General features: G+C 46.2%; 1 protein-coding gene and 1 long non-coding RNA gene across 2 annotated transcripts in view; both read right to left on the bottom strand.

The window, feature by feature from the left end:
* Tet (Ten-Eleven Translocation (TET) family protein) overlaps positions 1–8,181 on the bottom strand; it is a 101,957-nt gene extending 93,776 nt beyond the window's left edge. The window contains 2 exon segments of the mRNA XM_033384203.1: positions 5,047–5,187; positions 5,503–8,181. Coding sequence (XP_033240094.1) covers positions 5,047–5,187; positions 5,503–7,542 — 2,181 coding nt within the window. The 5' untranslated portion in view covers positions 7,543–8,181.
* Positions 8,182–8,574: 393 nt separating this feature from the next.
* LOC117184818 (uncharacterized) lies at positions 8,575–16,727 on the bottom strand. The gene is made up of 2 exons (XR_004470292.1): positions 15,987–16,727; positions 8,575–8,973 (listed from the first exon to the last, which is right to left on the bottom strand). It is a non-coding gene; the product is annotated as an uncharacterized lncRNA (long non-coding RNA).
* Positions 16,728–18,353: the final 1,626 nt, after the last annotated feature.

Raw genomic sequence — 18,353 nt, 5'->3', positions numbered from 1 at the left:
AAATAATTAGCAATTATTGCAAATGAAATAAATCTGTGCAGAAAAAAGGGTGCCAGAGGGGGGGCGGAGTCACTCAATGAATGTGGGGGAATGGTGGGGGGATATACATATATACGAATATATAGTAGTTATGTATGTACTTGTATGTACAACGACTGTCAGGCGATGTCACAAAAGAAAAAAAAAGACAAAATATAAACCCACTAATTGGCTGTCATGGCGGCGGCAATTTGCGAAACCAAAACAAGTAAACAGCCATGCAAATTCCATTAAAAGGGGAGACACAAAAACCCATGCGAAATTTATGGATTTTAAAGTTTTGAAATTAATATTTTTGCCTGAAAACCTAAACGGCTTAAAACAATAAAATAAATAGAGTAAAATTCATGGCGTTTCATCAATTCCAATGCGCAGCAATCCATCCATTCTTATAGAGAAAGTGTGTGCCTGGAGTAGAACATGCATTCGGCTTATGTTTCGGTGTTAGAGCAGGCTTAGGAGCCCAGAGGAAATCCGAACAGATGTGCAGAGACAGAGACAGAGAGAGAGAGAGAGAGAGAGAGAGCTGATGCTGCAGATGTTCCATAGAGCAAAGGAAATAAAACAACGGAAACAAAACTGAGAGATTCTCAATCGGATTTTGTGGCCAGGACAAAAGTTTTTGTATGCCACACAGAGGAGCATTGAACTCCGGATTCAGAGGCATGCCTGGCAGCATCTTTTGGGACTTATCGAATGACAAACGCACATATTGAATGAATGACTGAAGGCCCATGAAGGCCCCAGCTACAAGAGAGTGGAGAGAGTCAGTCGTGTGCCTGGCCATAAGCGACAATTAACCGAAAGACAAGGAATATTTTTGGTTCAACAACTGGGATTTTTCTTGTTTTTTCTGTTTTTGGCAAAAGAGAAACACAGATACCTAGATAGAGCGAGAGCGAGAGAGCGATGGAGAGTGGGGGCAAGAGCATAAAGGAGATAGTAAGAGGGGTGGAAAGAGGAGTTCCAGTTGCAGTTGCAACTGGATATGTGGATCGCTAGAGGAGCACACGACCATCGTCCAAGTATCGTATTGCAGCACATGCACATGCTCATAATGAAGCTCATCAGGAGCATTATCATCATCATCCTGTGGGCTCAAGTATCAGGCCATGTGCATGTCCATGTCCCTCTCCGTGTCCCTCTCCCTGTCCCTGTGCATGTGTGTGCATGTATTATCCTGTTTCTTTTTTCTCCATTTTTCTTCCTGCTGTGGAGCTGCCAACGTGCCAAAAACTGTGTGTGTGTGAGCTCTACCTATGGCAGTGCCTTAGTATGGAATGGCATTCCCTTAAGAGTGTGTGTCACGAACGAGAGAGAGAGGTAGAGAGGGGACGAGAGGTAGAGAGTATATCTTCAAGTAGGAGCATTGCACTCACTGTGGCCCAATGGCAGGACTAAGGATACACGGATGTCTATGTATGTGTGTGTGGAGCACTTTCATGCTCATATGCATAGCATTTTTTCTTTCTTTTTTTTCTATCTTTTTTTGTATGCATGCAAGGGAAAACCTTTAAGTTGTTATGCCCAAGGATGCACCCTCCCCTCCCCCCCATGCCCCCATGCCACCGGGCCACCACTCATGATGTACGTTTTTAGTGGTACGACTTTCACAGTGGATTTGCCCTGAATGGAGTCGAGCGAAACGTGAATTGAAAAATAACAGCAAGAGCAGGACCAAAAAGGAGCCAAATAACAGCTAGATAACAGCTAGAAAAGGAGCAACAGAGACATGTAATAAGGGGGAGCAGAAAAGTAGCATCCTTGGACATCCATCCGTCGCACAAATAGACAGGACAGAACAGGACGGGACGGGACGGGACACGACACGAATGGAACACCGAAGAACCCAATGAAGTCAATCACTCAAACCCCTCGGACTGGGGACTACACGGAATGGACTTTCGGGGTTGATTCCTTTTTGGCTTTGCCCCATCTTTTCCTTCACTCCCAGACACTTTCAATATTTGCCTCTTACTTTTTTCTTTTATTTGGGGGCAACAAAAAAAAAACGAAACGAAAATGTCGAGAAAAAAACATGTACAAATTTTAATGAGAAAATTCCTAAGAAAAACTGCATATTTAAAGAAAGCCAGCAGACGGAAACCCACAGAAAACACAGGAAATATCCTCTTAGATAGGCCTGTCCAGTGGAAGTGGGGAGGGGGGGAAGGGGAGTTGTGGGAACGTTATGGCAGGGAGGCAGGGAGACCGCTTCCCCACGCAATTCAAATAGCCAAGTTAATGACTTGCGCCTGAGGGCCTTTTCAGCTGATTTGTGAAAGTACAAAATAATACAACAAAAATCACGAAAAAAAAAAGAAAAGGAAGGAACGAAAATTATTGCCAGAAAAGGAAGGAGGGACCGACCAGAGGGAACACGGCCAAATCTGTGGTGGAAACAGTCGCAGAAATTCATCCAGAAAGTGCATTGATCCGCATTCGATTCGTACAAATAAGAAATGAAATAATTCACGTACGAAATTTATCACGATGGAGAGAGCGAGAGGCGGGGAGAGGGGAGTGCGGAGTGCGGAGAGGGAACAGGACCAGAACGAACCGGCCCCGACGGACAGGACGGACAGGACGGACCGTCGCACCAGCTGTGCGCTAAAAGCCGAGAGCTTCCGCGGCGGCAGTGGAGAAACGAAAAGAACATTGTCATTATAAAGTCCATGGACACATGCATAAATACTACTATATGAGAGTACGTACATACATGAGTAATTTCAGACTACACTGGACAGCATGGAAAAACTTAAGTTAGGGGCCTGTTAGGGAATCGCCTCAGCTACAAAGGCGTTCACTTTGCATCCTTCTTTCAATCGTAAACGTAAAAACCCAAATCATGTAGCATAGTGTATGACAGTAGCCTCTACGGTACGCTACGGGTGCCCCTGCGAGAGAGAAAGAGGAGGGGAGAGGAGAGCGACATCTGAAAGCGGGACAATGAAAACGCTGATAATGATGATGCGGATGGCGATGATAAAGCAAAGGAAGATATAAAATAAAGCGTCAATTGTCCAAGCAGCGCGCAAGAACGCGCGCGTCAGGAAGCGCAAGAAGAAGCACCAGGCCGAGGAGCAGAAGACGACACCAAATTGTCGCAGCCGCTGCTGCTATCTCTACGCGTAATCTTCTCTTCTTGACGTGTATTGACATGTCAACTGTTGCTGTCGCTGTCGCTGCCTCTGCCTGTGCCTCTGCCTCTGCCGCCGTTGTCTTTGCTGTTGTAAAACTGCAAAATTTACAACTTTATCTATGTGTGTCGTCAATGGAAGAGACAGCTGAGACCAAACGGTGAACGAGCGTGAGAGCGGGAGAGGATCTTCCACAACCTTTTGCACAAGCTACATTGAGTGTAGGGTAAGGTGTGGGTAAGGTAGGCTGACCAGCAAACGAGACTGCCTTACCTTTCATTTAATATACCCGCAATTTTCTATAGGCGCCCGCACTCACTCGCTCTCGCTATCCTGTCTGGCTTAATTGTGTGAGCAGCCTGCTCGCACCATCTCCCTCACTCTCCTTTTGTTGGTTTCCTGTTTGCAGTCCGCGCTGCTGCTGTCGCTGCCGGCGCTGATCGTCGTGGCAGCGCTTATTTATTTATCTCTGTCGGTCTGCTGCCTGCCTGCCTGCTGCTCTTGCTCTTGCCGTTGCCGTTGCTGTTGTTGCTGTATCAAAAGCCGCGTTTTGTAACTTGTGAACATCTGCTCCTCGACGTTTGCTTTCCTTTTATTGTTGTTTTCGTTGCTGCGTTTCGTTATTATCGTTTTTATTGTTTTTGCTGCTGCTCTTCTTCTACCGCACGGACGTCTGTATTTGCTTTTGTATTTGTATGGAAAAGAAAACGCCGCAATATGGAAGCGTCTGTCAATATTGGAAATGTTCCTCCTTCCACGCTGTGGGAATGGATTTGGCAACTGTCCATCGTTCCCAAATGGGAAATATCAGTGTGCGTCTCTCTTCGGACTCCATTATGTTGCCTCACTGTTAATTGATCCATCTCTCAATTTGGCTGGAGTCCTCTGGAACTCCTAAGCGATCCTTGGGCCATTGAACTTGTCCTCACTTAAGGGACCCAAAAACCACTTGAGATCCGTAGACGCGCAATCGAGTGACGACATCCAGTTGCGCTCTGCTCCACAGGGAGACCGACCCGAGCCCGAATCCGAATCCGAGCCCGACACTTCTTTCGCGCGCACACACATACACACACATGTGTAACCTGATTTCCGACCACTCAAAGGACACGCTCAGCCTGCGGCTGGGAATCTTAAGTGATTTCAAAAACGAACCCAGAACCAGACGGAAGATGCATCCATCCATCCATCCACAACGGGAAGGAGGACGAGGGGCGCGCACATCCACTCAAGTGCACCTCGTACGCAAGTACTTAAGCACACACACACATTCAGTCGCTCTCTCGGATTCGTGTAGGGAAACCCGCTTGTAGGTTACTAGTAAAATCGAGGCAGCTGAATGGAATGGTCAATGCATCCACTCCACATTCGAGATAGACGGCAAGGGAGGGGAGTGAGAGAGAGGTTGCTTAATTTGCACTTGGCCGAAGGAACATCTGTTGCGCTGACATAAATCTTGAGTGACTGACCGCTGGTGCGAAAGACCGCGAACTCTCAGCATGCCCGCAGGCTCTCTTTCTCTCTCTTTCAGCGGCGGAACCAGTTTCGGCCGGTTCCCAGCTGCCCATCCAGGTACAGTGGGTGTACAGTGGCAATATTATGGAAGAATTGTGATTTAATGAATGAGTTTTATGTGGAATTTGATGGTATTTTGACTCCCACTAGACCATCCATGGTTGGAATGGAATAGCCATATACCCAATCTCTAAGGTGTATCCCTACTTTTTTAAAACTATGATTGGGCTTTAGCCCATTGTCCTCCCGTTAATTTCATTGAGTAACTTTGGTCTCGCTCTGAATGAATCGAGGAGATTGGGCGAGAGAGAGAGAGAGGGAGAGGGAATGGAGTGGGGGAGCGGGGACTTACCTTCTTTTCGGTGAGCTTCTCGCAGCGTCGCTGCTTGCAGATCTGATGGCTCTTGTCGTTGCGGCAGGGGGCGCACTCGCCGCAATTGTCCTTGCGCTGGCACCCAACGCATTCGCCGCAGCGTTTGCGTTTCTTCTTCGACTGAAAGAGAGAGCAGGAAGAGGAGTTGTTGTCGTTGGTTGTGGAGTGGTTGGTGTTGGTATTGGTATTGGTATTGGTAATGGTATTGGTGTTGGTATCGGTATTGGTGGGTGGTGGTGGTGGTGGTGGTGGCGGTAGGTGGATCATGGCAGTGACAGGTGAGAGATGGACAAGTGGTTGGAGTTGGAGTTGGAGTTGCGGATGGTGTGGGTGGTGGTGGAGGCAATGGTGGTGGCGATGACCATAATCCTGTTAATCGCAGCGTGTGCCAGTTCCCTCATCTCTGATTGATGTCCCATGGACATGGGAACTTACCTGCTTATCGCATCCGTGGGCATTGCTGCCGTCGTTGCTGTCGCCGCCCATGCCGAGGGCGCTCATCGGACTCTTGAAATTGGCCGTGCTGGAGACGGCATCGACTTGGCCAGGATTGCTGGGGTCCACGTCCATGCCGCTGGCCTCACTCTCGGCGCTGGACTCGAGCGAATTGGGCCGCTGTTTCCGCCTCTCCTTCTTTCGCGCCTCCAGCCGTGCTATCGGCGACTGCAGCAGCTTCTCCACCTTGATGGGCGTGGTTGTCGTCGGCATGGGCGTGTGCGTGGGCGTGGGCGTGTGCGGCTGGGTCGTGTGGGGCGTGTGGCTACCGGTGCTGCTCGATCCTGTGGTGGTGGCATGCGGATAGCTGTTGCTATTGTTGCCATCGTACGACGTGGGCGTATGCATCCCCATGGGCGTGACGCCGTGTCCATGCGAATGGGGATGCGGATGCGGATGCTGGAGCGGATGTGCTGCATGTGGATGCGGATGCGGCAAGTGGCCGTGGCCATGGCCGAGATCAAAGGATGTCTCCTTCTTTAGCATCATCTCGAAGTCGCTGCCGGCCGACTCCTTCTTCACCAGCGGATGTCCATGCGGATGTGCATGCGGATGCGGATGCGGATGCTGGAGCGAGTGTGGATGCGGATGCGGCAAGTGGCTGAGGCTGAGGCTGTTGCCACCGCCACTGTTGCTGAGATCAAAGTCCTCCTTCTTAATCAGCATCTCGAAATCGCTGCTGCCCCCCACCGGCTCCTTCTTGATTAGTGGCGCAAATCCCGGATATAGCTGCAGATCCGCGTAGGCCGCGGTGGGAGCTGCAACCAGGGGATATCCACCCGGGGCCCCACGATGGTGGTGCGGATTCAGTGCATGGTGATGGAAGGCCTGCGGCGGCGGTGGTGCCGGAAAACTGGTCCCGCCCGACGGCGGCGTAATGCTCGTCTGCATGGAGCCCGGCAGCTGGGTCGTCAGGGGCGAGCCCACGCTCATCATTCCTGGCGAGCTCACAGAGATGCTGGCCGGCGACATGGCCACCGTTTGGAGGGAGCTCATCGGTGGCACTCCTCCTCCTGCGCCGCCTCCTCCTGTGGCTGCTGCGGCGGCTGCTGCCGCTGCTGCTGCTGCTGCTGCCATGGGTATGGGCATGGGTGTCCCATCCGGCATCAGCTGATCATTGAACCCATGAAACTGACTCTGGAACGACGGCAGCTTGGAAAATGGCTCGAAGCCGCTCTTCAGAGGCAACTGCTGTTGCTGTTGCTGTTGAAGCTGCTGCTGCTGCTGCTGCTGCTGGACATGGGTTTGGTTTTGGGATTGCGACTGTTGTCCGCTATCCTTGGACTCCATTTCCCAAGGACGTGTATAGCTTCCGTTGGAGTTCGAATTGGAGTTTGAGTTGGCGTTTGCCGCGTTGGCGTTGGCGTTGGCGTTGACGATGGCGTTGGTGCTGTTGCTGGTGCTGCCTCCTACTCCTACTCCTCCTACTCCGGCGGTGGCGGCGGAAATGGCATTAGAATTGGCATCATTGTGCCCACCAGAATGGGCATGGTCATGGCCATTGGCAGCACTAGCATGACCGCTGCTGCCCAAAGGTGCAGGAACCGTTGTCTCGTTGTTGTTCCCGTTGCTTGTCTGCTGATTGCTGTTGTTGTTGTTGCTGTTGCTGTTGTTGTTGGAGCTAGTGGCGGCCGCTGTCTGCTGCTGCTGCTGCTGCTGCCTCTCATAGTACTCCCAATGTTGCTGCTGCTGCTGCTGCTGTTGCTGGTAGTGCTGCTGCTGCTGCTGTTGCTGATGTTGCTGCTGTAGCTGTTGCTGCTGTAGCTGCTGCTGCTGCTGCTGCTGTGCGTGGTAGTGATGATGGTACGGCGTTGTATAATGCTGACTGAGGCTGCTCAGTTGATTCAAGTGCGTATTGTGCAATCCGGACACGGTTGCTGCTGCCACAGATGCTGCCCCTGCCACAGTGGGATGGACAATGCTGCTGCCGCTGCTGCTGTCGCCTGTGCTCTGGCTTTGGGCTAATATTGAAGACGCCATTTAAGCACGGACTGTGGCATGGCTACGCAGTTGTGGATACACTGCGTGGGGGGTGGGTGTTGGGTTGATGGTGTTGATGGAGGGCCGGGATGGACGAGCAACAAAACTTCCTTTAATCCTTGATTTTTAGAGTCTTTCAGATTTTATGATTAATTTTTTTAAGCTCAGTTTTTTAGTTTTTTCCTTTTAATTCGAGTCTTTTCTTACTTGTCTGTAACTTTTTTTGTACACATTTCCTGTTCACTTTTTTCGGGTTTTCTTTAATTTTTTTGAGGTAGTTAATCAATCCAAAAATTCTTTGTTTATGGCTTGTATGGCTCTCCTCTCTCGACTTTCACACCTTTTCTGCTTTTTTGTTGGCTAGTGTGAATCACTTGTGATTATATATGTATATGTATTTGTTGTGTTGTATATATCTTCTGTATATAGAAAATTTGAAGCTACTCCAAGATTTGTATTTCGTTTTATTTTTGATTTGAACTTTACTGGTTTTATGCGTGTTGTATTCTATTTTATTTTTGTTTTTTAAGTTTTAAGTTTTAAGTTTTTTGTAAGTTGTGTAGAGTGCTTTGTTTATTTAAAAAATTTGTATTGAATATTTCAAATATTTTTTGTTGTTGTTTTGTACTTTATTCTTGTTGTTGTTGTTGTTTGTTTGTTTGTTTGTTGTAAAACGGCAGCTCTATATGCAAAAAGTTTTTTTTTTACTTTATTTGTAATATATTTTTAAAATTTGTAGCAGACTTTCTTCGACTTTGTTTTGTTTTTGTTTTTAAAAAATTTGTAAATTTGTAATTTGTAAAATTTGTATTTTTGTTGTATGCGTTGTTGTTGTTGTTGGTATTTTTAAGATATATATATTGTTGTTGTTTTTTTTATTGATTAAGTTTTGCTTTTGTTTTGATATTTTTTTTGTATCGCTTTATGAATATTTGTTGTTGTTGCTGTTGCTTGGTTTTTGTTTTTGTAAAATTGATGAATCCTTTGTACTATGTTTGTTTTGTTGGTTTTTTCTTCCTTCGTTTTGTTGTCTGTTTGTTGTTGTTGTTTTGTTGATTATAAAAATAGTTGCAGTTAAGTGAATTTTTGTATTTTATATTTAATATTTTGTTGTTTAAATGTAGATTGTACTTAATTCGTAGGCTTAAAAATCTTTGTCTTCCGTTTGTTTGTTTGTTTTGGGTTCTGGGCTCTTAAGAATTACATAAACATTAGCGGTTTCTTGGCCTTAATTCGTAGAATATTAAATATTTGTCATTTGTTTTATTTTCTATGATTTTTTAACTCATTTTTGTATTTGGTTTCCAAGATATATATTTTTTTGTTTGTAATTTTGATTGTTAGCCAAAAAGTGGGCGAATATTTCCCTAGATTTTGCCAGAATATAATTGTTGTTGTTATTTTTGTATCCTCAAATCCTTTGATTGAAAGCTGTAAAGAGATGAAAAATAATTACTTTTTTTGTTGTAGGAATTGAAAATATTATGAAATGTAATTTCTATCAAAGGCCCCTTCAAATTATACATGGAAAACGTTTGTTTAAACGCGGGTTTCCATTTTGAATAGCCAGAACCCGAGAAGTCTGTAAGGAAACCACCGGCTAAAACGTTCTGGGCATATCCTTGCTAAAAAGTATCTTAAACTTTGCTCTACCTTCCTTCTCTCCCTCTCTCTCTCTCTCGCACTCTCGTTCTGTTTCTCGCTTTTAAACATCTACAAAGCTTCAACACATAATTATGGTCTTTGCCTGTATAATGAGCGGCGTTGGCCAAGACCCAAGAAGAGTCCCAGTGCCAGTGCCAGTGCCACGGCGAGGCAGGAAGCGGCGGCAACAAAAAAAAAGAAGAAAAAGAAGCAAAGTTCCCATAAAAAAATGAAGCTAAAGGACACTCACTTCTGGGTTTTTTTATCGCTTTTTTGCTGCTGCCGCTGCTGCTGCTGCGTCTTGTAAGTTATGCTGCTGCCAAGTTTCTTTGGCTTTTGTAAAGCCTCACACACACACACACACACATGCACACTCGCAAATAAATACACACACAGATACAGATACTCAGATACTCAGACACACAGATACTTTAGCGTATTTCCAGTTGCCTTCAACGCCCGTTGTCATTTTCTTGCCGTGTTTTTTTTTCGCCATTTTTCTTTCTTTTCTTTATTTTTTTGTATTTATTTTTGTTGGTTCGGCGGCACAGGTGTACCTTTTTTTTTGTACCACGTCCTTTTGGGTTTTTTTTTTTTGCATTTGGCCAGCGCTTCAGAAACGTCGTTTCGTTGCGCTTCAGAAAGTTCATTGGGCTCTCGGCATCGTAGATGGTGATGATGATGATATATGTTGCCCCAAGCTGCCATTGCCATTGCCACTGCCACTGCCATTGCCACTGCCACTGCCACAGAGGAAGAGCCACATTATCGTTGCATATGTGGGCTCGTTTTTGGAGGTGTTGAAGTGTGAGATAATTTGACATTGACTAGCCCCAACGATCATCAGATCTCAGATACATTTTGCGTGACTAGAAGGAGTTTCGACTCGCAGCAGCAGACTGGAGGATGCATCCGTAAATTGAATGATTCTGAACTGCAGGACAATTAGCAGGACCTTCGGTGATTGGTCTTAAGGGGGGGTCGTAGATCTTATAGAAATGCCCTTTCTATTAAGAATATTTTATATTTCTTCTTTATTTTTCATTTGACCTTGCAGGATATATTTTAAACGGAGATTTGCGTTGCTATAAAAGTTGGATCCCCGAAATTTTAAGCTGGAAAATCTTAAGGAATACATATATCTTTTTTCATATATTTATATACATAGGTATGTATGTATATATTTATTTCCAAGTCTTGTAAATGAAAAAGAAGGATACTTCCCCATAAAATATAGTAATTCCTTCCCTCATTCTTCGTTTCTCCCTCTCTAAGCGATCGACTGACGAATGATTTTCGTGTAAAAATTTCCCCCCAGCGAATGGCCACTTCTGTTTCCGAATATAGCTAAACATTAGCCGCGATACTATCTATTACCATTACTACTATCGATATTTATCGACTAACTTGGTTTTCGGTAGCTCCTTTGGATCCCAAAGAGTTTCCCTGGCCATAAAATACAATTTCTGTACTTTTCTAACCCTCTTCCCGAAACTTTTGCAAACTGATTTTCAGTTGACAAACTTTTGAAAATTGACTCTCATTCTCCCTTTGTTCTACTGCTGCTGCTGCTGTTTTTTCTCTCTCATGTTTCCTTGTGGCTCTCGTTGCTCCTCCTCCTCCTCCTCCTCGTCCTGCCCCCCCCCCCCCCCCCCCCCCCCGTCCTCTCTCTGCCACTCGTTTTCCATGCACATTGTTGCAGAACGACAATTAAAGTCTGATTATTTTGTCGACTACAATTTGCGTGCTGCAATTGCTGTGTGCCCTTGCCACCGCGTACCGTACCCTGCCGCACTCTTTGCCACATTAGTTGCCTCATCATCGTCGTCGTCGTCGTCTTCTTCTGCTGCTGCTGCTGCTTCTTCTTCTTTGTTGCCTTCAATAAAAACGGTAAAAGGCCAACGGCCAAGAGAAGCACGAAAAAAAGGCAAGAAAATAAGGAGAGAACCTGCAGAAATGTTGCAGCTGCCACAATTTGCTGCACTTTCCGTTTTATGCGATTCCGTTTCGCGTTTCCACTTTTGCGGCAGGCAGGCAGGCAGGCAGGCCATCCTGTCGGGCTGCAGCTGTAACCGACCGTGTGCCCCTCTCCACTCCTCTCCGTGTCCCTCGGGAGGAGAGTTACGACGAGAGTCGCGATAAAGATCCAGATTCCCATTCGCGATTTGCTCAAAATTAGGCCAAAGAAGAGGAAGCAGCCGAGATCTGGCAACATGTGGCAATGCTCGAGTGGCACAATTAGAGCTTCTTTTTTGCTTTTTTTTGGTTTTTCTGCAAATCCTGCGCCATTTCCGCTCCCTAAATTATATAAATTCAGTTACCTAATCGATTTTCTGCTCATAAAATCGATTGATCGGATTGATGGGAGCCCAAGGCCCGAAGCTCTTATCTTGCTGAAACGGCGATCGTCCGCCGAAAGTCCTTATCTTTGGGGCAAGCACTCCAATCTTATCGCCATGGGATCCACACGGGTTTCATGGAAATTTCAATGTTAGATATTTGAATGATTTCTATTTGCAACTGCCGCATGTTGTGCGGTGTTTACTTAAGGTTTATAGAACAGAGGAAACACACGGAGAGAACAGAGCAGAGCAGAGCAGAACAGGGGAACAATGACCGCAATTCACTTCAATTTCTTGTTTGCCTTTACGTTTAATGCCACACATTTTTGCAACATTTTTTTTTTCTCCATGTTTTTTTCGAATTTGCAAATTAAACACGCACACACGGACAGCAACGGGGCGGATATATGCGGATATATGTACATATATGTGACTGAACAATGCGTCATTTGGAAAACAAAGTCGGGAATGGAGTCGAGGGCGAGGGCTGTTTTTTTTTTTCGGGTATCTGTATCTAAAGGAACAGAGAGAGCGGAAGAAGAACTAGGCTACACACAGATACACACACGGGCACAGAAGTTGCAAGTGAAGCCAGCCATGACAATGCACGAGGATGAAGGATGACAGGCGAGAGGCGAGAGGCAGCCGCAGCAGAAGGAAGTTGCAACCAGCTATGGCAAAATGCCACTACTCCCTGGTAGTATGTACCTGTGTGCAGCATAGTTTTCGACTTTATTGTTTGTTTTGAGGAGAGAGCCAGCGAAAGTCTCGACGGAAGGGATACCCTTTGAAGCAGGAGACGCCCGCTCTGGGGTGGGATCCCTGAATATTCGACAACGGAAATTGCATCCCACTCGAACGTATAACAAAAACAGTGTTGAACAGTGTCGAAAAGTGCTCCAAATACAGTGCTATTAATGGTATAAAAGTTGTTCAGATCTCGAACACATAATTCCCTTCATCAGAGTCCTGCCCCTAAGTAGCAGTCCTTCGGAAACCACAACTTGGGGCATATCAAATGCAATCCCCAAACAGTATGTGGCAGTGTCATGTTCCCAGCTTTTCTAACCGACAATCTGTCTGTCTGTCTGTCTCCCGATTTGTGCAAATGAAGTGCCCTCTTTCCACAGTGGCTCCTGCCTCCCTGCCCCCTCCCCATCCTTGCCACATGTTCGTCTGCTTAAATGTAATATTTGAATATGTTGTCCATGAACATTTTCGGCGCTTGTTTACAACTTTTGTTTCTCATATGAGAATTGTTTGCCACGAAAAGATTGTTTTGGAAAATATATTATTAAAATTCTAACCCGCCATGCCTCTCCCCCTCTCCCCTGCTCCATTTCTATCTGCAGCATAATTTTGTTGCAAAATTCACTGGCAGCTAAAACTTAATGAATAAAATTCCAATTTTGCCGAGTTTTCGGGTGGTGTACTTTGGGGCGGGGCGGCGGAGTGGGGGGAGGGTATTACATGGAAACAGGTTTAATGAGCAGGGAAATACGAGTGACTTTTATTTGTAGTCTAATTTGCCATAAACATCGCAGTGGAAATTGCACTTCTGTGAATTCCAAACGGCAACCGGCAACCCCTTGCTGCACTCGATGGGGGGGTCGTGTGGACAGAGGATGGGGGACTCCTTTGGGAGGACACCTCATAACCTTGACGGGGAATAAAGTGTGGATGGATAGGACTAACCAAACCTCGACCACAAGGTTTCCTTACCACATTAAGCGGAACGACGTCGAAGGACTGTTTGCTGATTAAATTGCCCATAAGCGAAAGGCGCCTTTCAAGTGTGATCCTTAGATTTAGTTTCTTGTTTGCCATTCGAGTTCTCTTTCATGAAATAAAAGATCAAACCTTAAATCCAATTACTTTACCCGAAAAAAAGACACAGCAAATTTATTTAAAAAATATCTTGTTAAATATCGCAACCTCGTGGGTTAATATGTGCTCCCTTTCTCCCTCTCCCTCCCTCTCTCTCTGTCTTGATGTCTTTATGTCACGTGTAAATTGAGTTGTGCCCCCGCCCGAGGGGGTTTCACCGTGTGTTGCAGTGGGGGGGCAGGTGTGTGTGTGTGTGGATGAAATGAAACGTGCTATGCGGCACAATGAAGCCATGCAAAGGAGTGGAGGAGGAGGAGAGCCGAGCCTGCCACATCGACAGCTGAGTAGCACACATGCATACACACGGATGTGAGGCAAGTACTTATGCCACTCCATGCCGCAACCTACGCTGCTTTCCGTGTGAGTGTGTTGAGATTTACGAGTTTGTCATTTGCCTCTTGCCTCCTCTTGCCTCCTGCCACCTCCTGCCACCTCCTGCCTGCTCAAAGTCACGCACGTTACTGTGCTAACAGGAGAGGGAAAGTGCCTGGGCGGGGGCAGTAGGTGGGTGGGTGGTTGGGTGGCCTGGCCTGGCTGCCTAGAGGTGGGTGAGTGTCCTTTGCTTGTTGTTTATTTTTTTCTCTAGGTCAAAGCCTTAATTTGCCTGCGTGTCCTTATGCCTTTACCGTTATGCTACCTGTGTGCCGTGCGGCGCGCGCTTTTCCTTCGCATTCCCATTCGCATGTTTTCCCTCCAATTTTCGTGTGTTTTATGAATGAAAATGTGAGGGAAAATGTAAACAGAATGCAGTGTCCCTGCGTGCGCCTGTGAGGGTGTTATAAATACATCTAAATATAGAATGTATCTGCTAATTCATTGGGGGTAATCGCACATCATCTTCAATGGCTGCGCCAGCGAGAAGGAGTCATAAAAATTGCAGCCAGTTGGCGGCACATGTGTGCGGCGGCGGCAGCGGCGGCAGCGGCGGCACAGAGTCGAGTCCGACAAATTGCACGCGGGGAGGCGCACATCCAGCAGATACTGGTATGCCCATTCCAGCCGCATCTGCAAGATACATTTAGCTTTTTAGCTCGTCGTTGAACTTGAACTTCTTGGCTCTGCGCCGCAATTTGTTTGCTTTTCATGGGAAGGCCAGAAGTGCGGGTATGCAGACTTTCACAAGACGTTTGTCACACACACACACAGAGCGAAGGATAGTTTATAGGCTGTTCTATATCCTATGAACAGATGATACTTATTTTTGCTCCAATATCCCAAGAAAGATACTACCAAGTCGCTACTTCAGATATAAGATATAAGTGTATCTTTCGAGCCACAAGAGCTTCTCAAGTCTCGGTCCCCAAAGCTACTCTTTCCTTGTTGTTTTTATTGTTTTTGTCTGCCTTTAAAGTCCATTTATTGGCATCTCTGGGCGTGGGCCTTCTTCTGCCCAAGGGGGGAGGGGGGTGGGGGCTCTGGGTGGCTTTCTTGCTGCTTTTGGCTTTCGCTTTCGTTTCATTTCGCTTTTGGACATCTTCTTTATTGTGTTCGTTCTCTGTGTTTTCTTCCGTTCTTTGTGTTATATTGTGTTTGGGTTTTTTTTTGGCGCTTCTGTTTTGAGCGCGCCAAAAAGAAGCCGCACTTCAGGGGCATGAGGCAGGAGGCATGAGGCAGGAGGCAGAGCCTATGTTCGTGCCTCGGTGGCGTACGCACGTTACTGTTAGGCCACGCCAGTACGAGTATCTGTATCTTTGCAGCAGCCCAGATATACGGGCTGTGTGGATCTCTGTGTGTGTGTGCCTGTTCTGTTCTCTGTTCTGTTCTGTTCTGTTTTTATTTGTTGTCTTCACGTTCGCGGCACGTTTTTCGGGGACCCTGGGAATGGCATAACTCTTCAGAGTCTTCAGAGTGGTAGGCGGGCTCGGGGTGGAAGGGGGGTGGGGACTGCTTTTTAATTTAAGTTTGAGCTGCCACTGCCACAGATACAGATGCGAAATGTATCTCGCAAATGATGCTGACATGCTGGCAGCAACAGTGTTCTGTTCCGCCTCATCCCGTTCTCCGTGTGTGCCTGTGCCTGTGTGTGTGTGTGTGTGTCATTACTCATTTCCAAAATGTATCTGTGTCAACTTTTTTTTTTTTTTGGCTGCCAGAGTTTGCCCCAAACTTTATTATTATATTATTCTTGTCTTTTTTTTGGCACCCAATTTTATTGTTTGTTTTGCTTGCAGTTCGCTTTCGAAAACGACACCTAAAGCCACTGAAAATGGGGCATTTAGGTGGATTTTTGATTGTGGCAAGTGCCCGAGGATGCTATGATTGTAATATGATCCTCGGATGAGCAATAACCAGCGAGAAGTTGGAGCAACAAATGTGCGCTATCTCTTCGCTGATTACGTGTTGCCTTTTCTGGGGGGAAGGAGTCTACTTCCTGTATTTCACTGATTGTCGGAGGGGGACTCATTCTGTGTATTATTTGGTCACTTTTTGGACACCATTTATCCCCTCGATGATGCTGCCTAAACACTTTTCTTCACATCACTTGACCCTCATAAGGAACGATCAGGGGAACTCCCTAGGAAATGCGGATGGGATATATGTGCTAGGTAGGAGAGGATTCTGGGTACAAACCGTTGTGTTAATCCATATTTCGTGTTGTGTCCTTCGCTGGACTGGACTGGAGGCTATTGGAAATCCAGAAATGCAGTTTCCCGATGAGCTGGGCCGCCGGCAGACGCGCACGAAAACGAAAGTAACGGGATGGAACGCGCGACACGCGACAACGAAAGGAAAAACCGAAGAAAATGCAGGGAGATGCAGGAATTAGAACAGGAACCGGAACTAACGCTAAGTGCAACATTAGTTGTGGTTCCTCCTTGTTGTTGTTGTTGTCGTTGCTGGCACTGGTCTTTCACTGGTCTCGCACTTGCACAAAAAGATCTTAAAACTGGGACAAGTTACTCATTCCAGGGGAAAGGGAGTGGAGTCCTTAATCGCGCGATGATCACATCCACCAGATCCATAAGGATATTATTTCACTTTTGTTTACTATTTTGTTGTTGGGCGGCCAATAACGAAAATCTACGATATGTTTTGAGGGGGAGGCGGAAAAAAATAAACAAAAAAAAAACGCTACTCTTTCGCACTGCACTTGTGTTTTTTGTAGTAGCGCTCAAAAACCAGCGGCGGGTGTTCCGCTGTTTCGTAGGAAACTTTTCGCTTTTAAGGACACACGGGACACCACGCAACAGCACAGCAATAGAAATCTTTCAAATATGCCCGCGCCTTCAAAAGTTGCTGCTGCTCGCAAATGTTGCCCGGCAACAAGCGCGTGTTGCTGAGCGAAGAACGGGCTATGGCTATGGCTATGGCGGGCAAAGCGGGCACGGACGGGCACAACGCATACAAGGTAAAATGCAACCCCGATTCCCAGCATACGGTGACTGCCCACAAGGCTTCATGGCATATTGTTGATCAAACACGCTGGGGTGCGGTGCGAGGGGTCGCCGAAATGTTTCTGCGGCCGCTTTGCCTCGTGGTCCATACCTTTTTTCGAGACCATGCGGTTCGACTCATATTTGCGTGCTTTTCCTGACAACATGTTGCTGAACAGGACGATCCTGTGGCAGTGCACATTGGGCGGAAATGCGACCACCAAAATTAAGGAAAATCATTAAAATTCAGTTTTTAATAAACCAATAACTAAAATGTTGTATTAATATATAATATAATATATTATTGTAACTATTTTCATTACCATATTTATTAATATTTTTAAATACAAAAATTCAACAAAATAAATAAGCTAGAATTTATTGTTATTTGTATATGTACAAAATTAAATTAAAATCGGTGTCGTCATGTTGCAACCAACATCACGCGCAATCTTATAGCGAAAGATAGGGATTTTGAGGTTAACTTTATTGTAAGCAACCTTGACGTACATTTTCCATAATAAATAATACCCTTTTTGGTACAAATAAACACAAACAGCTGACTTTAAAGTGTTGCCAAAAGGCCAAGGATGTCCATAAAGATCTGATTCCTATAATTTCATTCAGAGAGGACATTTATTTAAGGGGCATAATATTAAACAACATACATACATATGTATGTATGTAGCTTTGAGGCATTTCCGCCCAATGTGCAATGGGTTGTTGTGGTTGCTTGTTCTGTTGACGTTCAAGTTCGAGTTGCGTCTATCGGTTCGAGGGTCCTGTCCTGTTTGATGCGCACACACACACTCGCCGATATTGTGCATCTCTCTCTTTCATTAACACACACACAGACACAAAATGCGGCGTTTGAAGTGCGCTTTTGTTGCTGTTGCCGCTGCTGCGCTTCTGCTGCGTCGCTGTACAGTTGTTGTTCCAATTAAAAAATTGTTCCCTAGTTTCGCGCGCACAATACGAACTTGCAATCCATGTATGTATGTGTGTCTGTGTGGGGCAGCATCGCGGCGACTGGCAGATATTTTTTTGCGTTTTTTTTTTGCAACTGCATCTCTCTGGCTCCTGCTCCTGCTCCTGCTCTCGCTGTCCTCGTTATTTAGTTATAGCTGGACGCAGGGGACCAGGACCTTGTGTGCCTGTATGGGTGCGTACTCTTTGCTGTACGTGTGTGTGTGTGTGTGTGTGCCATATCCTGGCAATGCACTGGCTGCTGCTGTTGCGGGATTTCGGTACAATTTGCCTTTCCCCACCTCTCTCTACCCCCCCCTAACTCTTTGTATACCCATGCCAGTGAAGGGTCTGATGAGTTTTAACACATTTTGACAGCTTTGCTTTGCTTATAGGGGATATATGTACGATTGGAATTATAAGACGCTCGTCTGTCTGTTTGTGAGCAGAAATCTGTTCCACAGATCCTCCCCCGCTATGATGCGACAGATCGGTCCAGAATTCGAAAGATATTTCCATCAAACTTCGACCAGAGTCTATCCAATCTCATGGCCCACCACAGTAGCGAGGGTATATACCCGTTGCACCCCTTGAGCTC

This window comes from Drosophila pseudoobscura, chromosome X (genome assembly GCF_009870125.1).
Source record: "Drosophila pseudoobscura strain MV-25-SWS-2005 chromosome X, UCI_Dpse_MV25, whole genome shotgun sequence".
Classification (NCBI taxonomy): Eukaryota; Metazoa; Arthropoda; class Insecta; order Diptera; family Drosophilidae; genus Drosophila; species Drosophila pseudoobscura.
Note: the sequence above shows the minus strand (reverse complement) of the source record. Positions and strands in the feature narration are given on the sequence as shown.